Genomic DNA, 12,806 nt, shown 5'->3' on the forward strand with positions numbered 1-12,806 from the left:
CCAGAACTTGTCTGTTAGCATCTTCACATGCAGGCAATTCTACACACAATTCCGTGATGAATTTGGACTGAGGTGGATCCTCCTCCTCCTCCTCCTCCTCTTTTTTTTCATGGAGAAAGTGTGCATTGACCAGATACATAAAGAAACAATCAGATTCAAGTTTTCACCACCATTTCACTGCTGTGTGCTCAAAAGCTCCATATGTCATCCTCTGATCAAATAGACCAATGCTGACCTTTTTTTGTTGTATTCCATAACACAAGCTGGTTTTGTTCTTGTCTACATCTTCTGTTTTTTGTGAATTATCATTTCTGCTTGGTTTCTGGTACATCACATGTATATATACATATAGATCTTTTCTTTCCAGCAATTAGCTAAAAGGATTCCATTCCTCTGGAATGTCTGTTCCCTCTTTCTACACTGGGTAATTTCAAAGCCCAAGGTAGTTCCTTCCTAATCTTCATTACAATTACAACAAGACCTGTCTTCTCCTTTTCTAACATACTTTCCAGTGTAGGACTTGCGTAGGACTGGTTGGTTAATAATATATGCCTCTTACCTTCTAAGATGCCTCGTAATTTTTTTTTCACAATATTGCTTTGGCCACAAAAAGAGTCAAAATTACAGATATAACTAGAATTTGACTCTGACAGCATGTACAATTTTGTGCCATATTATGCTTAAAATAAATTCCGCCACTACATTTACACGTGCCTTCATTGACCGATACTCTTTGGCAGGCACTCACCCCTGTTGAAACAGTTACTGTATTGTTTCAACTAGAGGACAGACCTTGTGCGTAATGGATCATAGACTGGTTCAGCTTGCTTGTTTTTCAGTGAATTGTCATTCAGGTGAAAGTTTGACTTTGTCTGGAGGAATCTATTTCCGCTCTATGAATTTGAGCTGTAATTACAAGAGATTCAAGAATCTGGATTTCAGTGATCATGTATAAGGAACTTACAGCTGACACCCCTGTGGAAAATTATAGCAAACAATTTTTTTTATTTCAACGAGAGAGATTCACTTCTAACCAGACATTCTGTATTGTAGGAGTTAGCCAACCTTACTTATTATCTGATGTTCTGAATGGCATAATGATTAATCTGGCATAAAGATTAGCTGAGCAAGGTTACTGCCAATGAAATAGAAGAAGAATCATAAATATAAATATCTGCATCCAATTCACACGAATCTGTGACACCCCCACCCTCACTAAAAATGGCTGCAGGCAGCAGAGTGTCTGTAGCAGTCCTCTGATCTTCAGAACCACTACAATTTGCTCTACCACCCCTTGTTTGTGACATCCTTTCAGTGTTATCAGGGCTGATATTTTGTGTTTCTGTATTAATCATAGAGTCACTGCCTTCATTTTCTGAAGCTCTAACAAGTAAAAAAAGTTCACAGTTCAGAAAATGAAGAAACATCAGAAAAAATGCAAACAGTTGTTTGAGCAGTTATGTTACAAAATTGAAACAAGTAATATTGATTTGAAGTCTGGTGCAAGCCTTCTCGCACAAAGTCGGGATCATTATCTGAAACATCTATATCATCATCGTCACTGTCACTGACAGTAAAACATTGCTCCAGTTCACACAAAATTTGTTTGTCTGTAGGAAAATGTGAAGCCACATCCTTTGTTTCTTTAGGTAATGAGTGAACAGCCACCACCCTCCAGCAGTTTGACTTAATAGAACAACCACTATCTATTGGCTGCTTTAGAAATTACATTTCCACCATCTGTTGGCTGTCTTAGAAACTAAGTGTCCCTCGCAACACAAAGAAGACTGACTGACAGCCCATCAATATACATGATTTTGTGTTGAAAAGCAGGAGAAATCGTACCCCGTCAAATGATGGGAACAGCAGTCTAGTGAAATTTTTTTCTCTCATCAGTTGGCACAATTGGCAATAAAAGTGTTAAACCAGGACATTGGCAAGGAAGTCTGGCAATATTTTTTATTTATTTACACGTCAAGTTCCGTATGACCAAATTGAGGAGGAAATCTCCAAGATCATGGAATGTGTTAATACATGAAATTACAACATAAGAGTAATAACAGATAAAAATAAAATGTTTATAACCCAAAAAAAGTCAAGCCATAAGTTTAAGTAAACGCAATCAACAATACAACAAGAATCAGCTTAAATTTTCAAGGAACTCCTCGACAAAATAGAAGAGGTGACCCATGAGGTAACTCTTCAGTTTCAATATGAAAGCGTGTGGATTACTGCTAAGATTTCTGAACTCTAGTGGTTGTGTTGTTGTTGTTGTGGTCTTCAGTCCTGAGACTGGTTTGATGCAGCTCTCCATGCTACTCTATCCTGTGCAAGCTTCATCATCTCCCAGTACCTACTGCAACCTACATCCTTCTGAATCTGCTTAGTGTATTCATCTCTTGGTCTCCCTCTACGATTTTTACCCTCTACGCTGCCCTCCAATGCTAAATTTGTGATCCCTTGATGCCTCAAAACGTGTCCTACCAACCGATCCCTTCTTCTAGTCAAGTTGTGCCACAAACTTCTCTTCTCCCCAATCCTATTCAATACCTCCTCATCAGTTACGTGATCTACCCACCTTATCTTCAGCATTCTTCTGTAGCACCACATTTCGAAAGCTTCTATTCTGTTCTTGTCCAAACTGGTTATCGTCCATGTTTCACTTCCATACATGGCTACACTCCATACAAATACTTTCAGAAACGACTTCCTGACACTTAAATCTATACTCAATGTTAACAAATTTCTCTTCTTCAGAAACGATTTCCTTGCCATTGCCAGTCTACATTTTATATCCTCTCTACTTCGACCATCATCAGTTATTTTACTCCCTAAATAGCAAAACTCCTTTACTACTTTAAGTGTCTCATTTCCTAATCTAATCCCCTCAGCATCACCTGATTTAATTTGACTACATTCCATTATCCTCGTTTTGCTTTTGTTGATGTTCATCTTTTATCCCCCTTTCAAGACACTGTCCATTCCGTTCAACTGCTCTTCCAAGTCCTTTGCTGTCTCTGACAGAATTACAATGTCATCGGCGAACCTCAAAGTTTTTATTTCTTCTCCATGGATTTTAATACCTACTCCGAATTATCCTTTTGTTTCCTTTACTGCTTGCTCAATATACAGATTGAATAACATCGGGGAGAGGCTACAACCCTGTCTCACTCCTTTCCCAACCACTGCTTCCCTTTCATGCCCCTCGACTCTTATAACTGCCATCTGGTTTCTGTACAAATTGTAAATAGCCTTTTGCTCCCTGTATTTTACCCCTGCCACCTTCAGAATTTGAAAGAGAGTATTCCAGTTAACGTTGTCAAAAGCTTTCTCTAAGTCTACAAATGCTAGAAACGTAGGTTTGCCTGTTCTTAGTCTTTCTTCTGAGATAAGTCACAAGGTTAGTATTGCCTCACGTGTTCCAACATTTCTACGGAATCCAAACTGATCTTCCCCGAGGTCCGCTTCTACCAGTTTTTCCATTCGTCTGTAAAGAACTCGCGTTAGTATTTTGCAGCTGTGACTTATTAAACTGATAGTTTGGTAATTTTCACATCTGTCAACACCTGCTTTCTTTGGGATTGGAATTATTATATTCTTCTTGAAGTCTGATGGTATTTCGCCTGTCTCATACATCATGCTCACCAGATGGTAGAGTTTTGTCATGACTGGTTCTCCCAAGGCCATCAGTAGTTCTAATGGAATGTTGTCTACTCCCGGGGCCTTGTTTCGACTCAGGTCTTTCAGTGCTCTGTCAAACTCTTCACGCAGTATCTTATCTCCCATTTCATCTTCATCTACATCCTCTTCCATTTCCATAATATTGTCCTCAAGTACATCGCCCTTGTATAAACCCTCTATATGCTCCTTCCACCTTTCTGCCTTCCCTTCTTTGCTTAGAACTGGGTTGCCATCTGAGCTCTTGATATTCATACAAGTGGTTCTCTTCTCTCCAAAGGTCTCTTTAATTTTCCTGTAGGCAGTATATATCTTACCCCTAGTGAGACAAGCCTCTACATCCTTACATTTGTCCTCTAGTCATCCCTGCTTAGCCATTTTGCACTTCCTGTCGATCTCATTTTTGAGACGTTTGTATTCCTTTTTGCCTGCTTCATTTACTGCATTTTTATATTTTCTCCTTTCATCAATTAAATTCGATATTTCTTCTGTTACCCAAGGATTTCTATTAGCCCTCGTCTTTTTACCTACTTGATCCTCTGCTGCCTTCATTACTTCATCCCTCAGAGCTACCCATTCTTCTTCTACTGTATTTATTTCCCCCATTCCTGTCAATTGTTCCCTTATGCTCTTCCTGAAACTCTCTACAACCTCTGGTTCTTTCAGTTTATCCAGGTCCCATCTCCTTAAATTCCCGCCTTTTTGCGGTTTCTTCAGTTTCAATCTGCAGTTCATAACCAATATATTGTGGTCAGAATCCACATCTGCCCCTGGAAATGTCTTACAATTTAAAACCTGGTTCCTAAATCTCTGTCTTACCATTATGTAATCTATCTGATACCTTTTAGTATCTCCAGGATTCTTCCAGGTATACAACCTTCTTTCATGATTCTTGAACCAAGTGTTAGCTATGATTAAGTTATGCTCTGTGCAAATTCTACAAGGCGGCTTCCTCTTTCATTTCTTCCCCCCAATCCATATTCACCAACTATGTTTCCTTCTCTTTCTTTTCCTACTGACGAATTCCAGTCACCCATGACTATTAAATTTTCGTCTCCCTTCACTACCTGAATAATTTCTTTTATCTCGTCATACATTTCATCAATTTCTTCATCATCTGCAGAGCTAGTTGGCATATAAACTTGTACTACTGTAGTAGGCATGGGCTTTGTGTCTATCTTGGCCACAATAATGCGTTCACTATGCTGTTTGTAGTAGCTAACCAGCACCCGCACTCCTATTTTTTATTCAATATTAAACCTACTCCTGCATTACCCCTATTTGATTTTGTATTTATAACCCTGTAATCACCTGACCAAAAGTCTTGTTCCTCCTGCCACCGAACTTCACTAATTCCCACTATATCTAACTGTTACCTATCCATTTCCCTTTTTAAATTTTCTAACCTACCTGCCCGATTAAGGGATCTGACATTCCACGCTCCGATCCGTAGAATGCCAGTTTTCTTTCTCCTGATAACGACGCCCTCTTGAGTAGTCCCCGCCCGGAGATTCGAATGGGGGACTATTTTACCTCCGGAATATTTTACCCAAGAGGACGCCATCATCATTTAATCATACAGTAAAGCTGCATGCCCTCGGGAAAAATTACGGCTGTAGTTTCCCCTTGCTTTCAGCCGTTCGCAGTACCAGCACAGCAAGGCCGTTTTGGTTAATGTTACAAGGCCAGATCAGTCAATCATCCAGACTGTTGCCCCTGCAACTACTGAAAAGGCTGCTGCCCCTCTTCAGGAACCACATGTTTGTCTGGCCTCTCAACAGATACCCCTCCGTTGTGGTTGCACCTACGGTACGGCCATCTGTATCGCTGAGGCACGCAAGCCTCCCCACCAACGGTAAGGTCCATGGTTCATGGGGGGGGACTCTAGTGGTAGCTTATTGAAAACGGATGCATCAGTATACTGCACACCTTTCTGTGCAAGAGTTAAGGAAGTCCGATCCAAATGCAGGTTTGATTTCTGCCGAGTATTAACTGAGTGAAAGCTGCTTATTCGTGGGAAAGATAGGAGGGGGGGGGGGCGGGCAAATGTCACAAAACCCAGACTCGTGAACAGTGGTCGACAAGAGGTCCGTGATCTTATACCACTTATTGCCCGAACCTCCTATTTCTGAGCCAAAAATATCCTTTTAGAATGGGAATAGTTACCCCAAAATATAATGGCATATGACATAAGCAAATGAAAATAAGCAAAGTAGACAAATTTTCGTGTCAAACGATCACTCACTTCAGATACTGTTCGTTAGTAAAAAAGGCAGCATTGAGTCTTCAAGCAAGATCCTGAATGTGGGCTTTCAACGACAGTTTACTATCTATCTGAACACCTAGGAATTTGAACAGTTCAGTTTCACTAAGCATATGCCCATTCGGAGAAATTAAAATGTCAGTTTATGTTGAATTGTGTGTTAGAAACTGTAAAAACTGAATCTTACTGTGATTTATTGCCATGAACTTATGTCATGGACGGCACTATTTGAAACCAAGCCAGTGTGGCACAAAACATCCTTTGCTACCAAGCTAGTGTCATCAGCAAACAGAAATATTTTAGAGTTACCCGTAATACTAGAGGACATATCATTTATATTAATAAGGAACAGGAGTGGAGCCAACACCGATCCCTGCAGCACCCCCTACGTGACCGTACCCCACTCAGACCCCACATCACAGCCATTCTCAACACTGTGAATAATGACCTTTTGCTGTTTGTTGGTAAAGTAAGAGGTGAACCAATTGTGAGCTACTCCCTGATTCCATAATAGTCCAACTTCTGGAGCAATATTTTGTGATCAACACAAACAAACACCTTGGTTAAATAAAAAAAATATACCTATTGTTGTAAACCTTTTGTTTAACCCATCCAATACCTCACAGAGAAAAGAGAATATAGCATTTTCAGTTGTTAGATGACTTCTAAAGCCAAACTGTACATTTGATAGCAAATCGTGTGATATAAAATGATCAATTATTCTTACCTACACAGCCTTTTCAATAACTCTAGCAAACACAGATGGCATAGAAATAGCTCTAAAATTGTCTACATTATCCTTTTCTCCCTTTTTATAAAGTGGCTCTACTACTGAGTACTTTAATCATTCAGGAAACTGACCATTCCTAAAAGAAAAATTACAAATATGGCTAAATACAGGGCTGACATCTGCAGCACAGTACTTTAATATTCTGCTAGGCACTCCATCATATCCATGAGAGTCCTTAGTCTTCAGTGATTTAATTATAGACTCAGTCTCTTACATGTCTGTATCACAGAGTAGTAGTTCCTACATCAATCTCGGAAAGGCATTTGCCAAGAGTGTTACATGAACCCTTGTAAAAACTAAATTTTTATTTAATTCACCAACAATGCTCAGAAAATGATTGTTAAATACTGTAAATATATCTGATTTATCAGTAACAGAAATATTTTTACTACCAACTGACTTTATATCGTCAACCTTGTGCTGCTGACCAGACACCACCTTCAAAACTGACCATAAGGTTTTAATTTTTTTCTGTTTATTAGCTATTCTATTTACATACTACATACTGTATAATTACCACTTTGTTCTACATGATATCCTTATCCCACTAGTTAGCCACCCTGGCTGCCTTTTACTGCTAGTACCCCATTTAGAACGTTCTAATGGAAAGCAACACTCAGAGAGCATGAGAAATGTGTTAAGGAAAGCATTATATTTGTCATCTATGTTATCAACACTATAAACATCCTGCCAGTCTTTTTCCATGACGAGTTTTTAAGAACTCTCTATTGCTGTTGGATTAACTTTCCTACATAGTTCGTAATTATATGTGACATTTGTTTGAGTACAAAGCCTTTTAATGTTAAAATTTGTGCATCATGGTCTGAAAGGCCATTCACCCTTTTACTGACAGAATGCCCATCTAGGAATGAAGAATGAATAAAAATATTGTTTATCACTGTGCTACTGTTCCACTGCACCGTAGTTGGAAAAACACAGTCTGCATCAGATCATATGAATTTGGGAGCTCTACCAACATCCTTTTCCTTGCACCATCATATACAAAATTTATATTGAAATCACCACATATAACTAATTTCTGGTACTTCCTATAAAGTGAATCAAGAACCCTCACTAGCTTGAGCAGAAATGCTCTGAAGTTATAGTTAGGGGACCTATAAACAACAATAATTAGAAGTTTAGTTTCACTAAATTGCATAACATTCAAATATCTATTCAGTGCAGTTCCGTGATACATCTATGGACTCCAAAGGAATACTTTTCTTTTTTTTTTTTTTTTATCGTAGATAGCCACTCCCCCACCCCACAAGGAACTCCTTGAAAAACAACCAGCTAGTCTGTATCCTGGTAAAGGAAGCCTCTGAATTGTCAAATTGCTCTGATATACCAATAATTTCAGAGTCAACATCTATAAACAGTTCACTAACTTTATCTCTAATACCTCTTATATTTTGATGAAATACGCTAATTCCTTCTCTACTTGGAAACATGATGTTCTCTGAAGGTGAGCCCTTAGGTATACCTGCTTGAAGGAAGTTCCTCTAACTACCAGCTGACTTCAATCTAAAAAAGGTGCAGCTCTAACGTCAACTACTACAGGAATTTTTCCATCAGTGATCCCACCATCTCCCACTACACTGTCCTATAAGCTTTGCCAGCCTCCCCTTCCCATACATATTGGGGTGCCGGCCATGCCTATTGAAACCCAATCTACTGATAGACTCAACTGGCACCACTGACATATGACCCATGCCCTCTGCCATCATTGCCTGCTCCAGCCCCATGTTAATGCGCCTAACAGCAACATTAAGATGATGGTGATCATGACACTGAGACAGTTGCACGAAATGCCCATTAGTGCCACCAGTTTGAGTAGCTACCTTTACACACCAACTCTGCACCATTACTGGCCAAATACTGGTGGAGAAAGCTGGTATTTTCCAATCAGCTGATATTCAGCTCAGACACTGCCATGTAGATTGAAATGTTCTCCACTTTATTAGTTTAGATAAAATAATCTCATATCTGCTCAAGAAATCTATATAACGAAAGAGTTTGGGTACCAGTGCCTCTTCATGTGGATGCTCTGTTGAATGATGGTTGGAATTCACATTCCTGGACCCTACGTCTGGTGTAATCATTGCAGTCATACGAAATTTGTAACAATTTTTCTATGGGGTCCTGTGTTTCGCTAATGTATTCTTCATCCAGACTGATTTCAGGTTGAACAGGTAGATTTTCGTTAATACTGCTCCAGAGAAGAACAGTGGCTCCTCTGCATTTCTCTCTGTTTGTGTGTCATTGTTTGGTTTGTGCTCATTTTCTGCACTGACAGTGATTGAAATGAGGAAGCTAATACAAATCAGCAATATAAAAAGAAGTCTTTATATCAAAAATATAACACCAATGAGTTTGTTGTAGTTTGACAAAAATTAGTATGGTTTAGCATGCCTGCCATGTGTGACCCATTGTGATCCCCAGTTTTGGCTTGCAAATGATAACCTGGTTTTCGTGAAAAGTTAACATTAGTTGTAAACTTTATATTACATGTTGCAAGGCATAGCCACACGGGATTAGCCGAGTGGTCTAAGTTGCTGCAGTCATGGACTGTGCGGCAGGTCCCGGCGGAGGTTCGAGTCCTCCCTTGGGCATGAGTGTGTGTGTTTGTCATTAGGATAATTTAGGTTAAGTAGTGTGTAAGCTTAGGGACTGATGATCTTAGCAGTTAAGTCCCATAAGATTTCACACACATTTGAACATTTTTGTTGCAAGGCATAGAGGATTATTGTATACAGTTACTTATATATAACGTATGATATATGCTACTTGTGCATCTCAGTGACTCATTGGTGGAAGTGAAAGACTACAGATCCAAAAGTCTAGGGTTTGATCTCCAGTCAGTCTTAGGAATTTTGTGTGTCAGTGCTTTCACGTGTGGCATAGTTTGTTTATGTAAAAATGCTGAGTTGCAGTGTACTTTGGAATCCACATTAAACTGACTGGGTAAGTCAACTCAGAGGGAGGCATACCACCTCCAACACGACTGTGCCTATTACAGCCTTGTGGTGCTCAAACCAACCCATGGGTTGATGACAGTTTTATCTTTATATGGTACTAAGTTTACATAGTAATATTTCCATTGTGTCACACATAGCTACCCTTTTTTTTAAATTGAGTAACATACTGCGTCTCTCAAAAAGTTTCTAAAAATTAGCATAGGTCTCGGCTCGGTAAAGCATACGAAATGTTATAAATTCATAATGAATTTGATGTTGTGCATGTACAGTATGACCAGAAATATGAGCTGAAATTTGGTCACTGGATGACATCATCTCAGATGCAACCATATGTTCACATGTATAGATAATATAATTTTATAATATAATTTTATTTGAAAAGATGTTTATTTCTTACTGTTTGTTACTTCCAGAATATTGAAAATACTGGCACGTCAGCTCGGACATCTTCTGCTGATGCATATGGAATGGTAGAGCCTCTGATGATATCTGCATCTGTAGGAGAACACAACAGTGAGGAGCGGTCAACTTTTATTTTAGCACCAACTCCTGCTCAGCTGGGTCGAGCACCTCTGCAGCGAAGGCAATCAATGGGTGAGTGCATTCTGGAAGATCAGGCATGGTATTATTTTGTTTATTGATATTGTCATGCTATTGCTTCTGCAAGTTGCGCTTGCTATTTCTTACATTAGAACTCAGAGTACTATTTCAGTAGAAAAGAACAGAAGACTGGTGTAAACATGATGAGTAGTATAGTATAAATAAAAAGAGAGAGAGAAAGATCATCATGAGGCATATAACATGGATGCTTTCACATATGGCTTCACCTTTTATATGTTGGGACATTTCTGTAACTGGACTATTGTAGGAGGTGGTAGGTGTGTGCGGGAGGCAGGTCTTGCGCTTGGCTCCGCCTCAGAGAAATGACTGGGACCAAAGCTGATATATAATACCATGTAGGTTGACTAGATTACAGAAAATAAATTAGGCAGATGAGGATAGAAATTTAGGTATACGATCTCATATCTCTGGACATAGTAGCCAAAGCCCTTGTAAAGGATGTAGTTTAGCTTTCCAAAGCCTTTGTGATATTGGATGATGAGAGCAGTGCTGATCATTAATTAACTGCAATGTGTTTGTTGCTGTCTCAGAGAGAGATGGCAAGGGTATCTGTGAAGATATTGTCTATATGTATAGGCTCTTGCTAAGATTTGGCTGATTCTGCTTCAGATTGCAGGTACAGCCCCTGCAGATACCAGGGCTCTGTGGGAGATAATTTTTAAAGTTTTAAACATGGCTTAACTTTTTAAAGTTAACAGTTGACAGATGTCAACATGCTGGATAGTACATTTGATATGAAAAAAGATTTTTGTGTAGGACAGAGAGGTGGAGTTCTACATTGAGGAAGGTACATTGTTGAGTTGGGAAGCAGCAGGTTTTAGATGTTGATGCTCTGAAGAAAAGCTTATGAAGATGCTGAAACTGAATCCAAACAGGATAAGGAATTTAGCTGTTTAGTGGATAGGAAAGATTCCTCTAAATGCCCCATAAAAAATTTGGCATAGGAAGGTGCTGTGGGGAAACCAATGGTAGTTCCACTTATTTATTTATAGATTTGGTTTTCTAAGGAAAAATAATTATGGACTGAAACAAAATTGGTGAAAAGTATTAAGGAGGAGGTAATTGCTTTGGAATCTGGAGGATACTGGAAAAGGTATTGTTCAAAGACAAAGGATGTTGATGTAGTAGTGTTCAGCATGAGGAGCAAGGAGGCTAGTGGTAATAATAAAGAAACTGTGGAGAGGTGACTGTAGGAAGTGATTGGTCTTTGATGTAGGAAGGAAGACTGTGGGCATTAGGTTACAGAAATTCTTCAACAAAGGAAAAGGATCTCATAATTGGCCACAACGGAACAACCAGTAGAAAGACTTTTGGAGTGGAGTTTCTGGAGCTTGGGTAGCAGGAAAATGTGTGTGTGTGTGTGGGGGGGCGGGGGGGGGGGGACAGTGTGAGGTGAGAGACATGTTTGTGTGACAGGAGTGGACCTAATGCATTGAGGAGGTGCTGGATGCTGTGTCAGGCTTCTGGGTTGTTTGTTAATGTGCAAAATTTTCTCATCAGTTCATGTGTGAATATGTAGCGGATTTTGCATGTAAATTGACATGAGAATGTGACAATATTCATTTGTCTCGTGCTACCAAATGTGTTGCCTGCCCACTGATCTCTCGTTGGCTACGTATAATCGGCAGATAACACGCTCCCTTTCTTTCCCATCATACCTCACAGTGAGTGATGACAACATTGCTGCATAAAATACATAATTACTCCACTGGCCACTATTATCTAGACTTTTACTGTCCCCTGCAGAAATGTACACCACTGTTGAATATTTGTCGAATTTCAGTTTCAGCTACAAATGAACTCGGGCAAATAGTAGTGTCAACTTGGTAGATGTTCATAAAAAGCCAAGGTACCCACATTTGTCATAGTTCTCTGCCAGGCTGGTATCACTGCCCCCTCTAGTCCTTTCGAATTATTCAAAATAGTATCTCTGTACATGACCTCAGTTGACAAAGCTCCATCTGTAAATGTAAGGCAACCCCTATATTAATCTATTGCTCAAGCTATCTTTTGTTGTGAGCCATATCTTGTTGTTTTGTGCAAAGAGAAATTTTTACATATCTCCTCTTACATAAACTTACATATTGTGAGTGTTTTAGTTAGCTTATCCATCAGTTTTTCTCTCTAATCATTGTTTAAACCCCCCCCCCCCCCAAAAAAAAAAATTGAAATTTTTATTAATTCCTTATTGACAGTATTCTCCGTATGTGATAAAGTAAATGCTCTCTGCAACACTGGCCTAGTTGGTGAGATTTATTGTGTGTAGAGATATCAGTGTAGATTTGTTTTCTCTGTATGTGAAATTAATGCTGTTGTTGATCTTGACTGCTTGTTCAAACAAATTAATGGGCATTCTTTCTTCTTGTTTAATGGTGAGCCTTGTATTTCTGTGTATTATGTTATTTTGCCCTTGGTTAACCCTTCCAAAATTTACTATTGAAGACATAGTAATTGCATGACAAAAACGCTCTCAACT

The 12,806-nt window shown here is 39.2% G+C and overlaps 1 protein-coding gene across 1 annotated transcript in view; it reads left to right on the forward strand.

Moving 5' to 3' along the window:
* The window catches only part of LOC126470265 (putative transcription factor capicua), a 336,823-nt gene that overhangs the window by 227,234 nt on the left and 96,783 nt on the right, over positions 1-12,806 (forward strand). Inside the window, 1 exon segment of the mRNA XM_050098002.1 lies at positions 10,123-10,303. Within this exon segment, the coding sequence (XP_049953959.1) occupies positions 10,123-10,303 (181 nt within the window).

Source organism: Schistocerca serialis, chromosome 3 (assembly GCF_023864345.2).
Source record: "Schistocerca serialis cubense isolate TAMUIC-IGC-003099 chromosome 3, iqSchSeri2.2, whole genome shotgun sequence".
Taxonomy (NCBI): Eukaryota; Metazoa; Arthropoda; class Insecta; order Orthoptera; family Acrididae; genus Schistocerca; species Schistocerca serialis.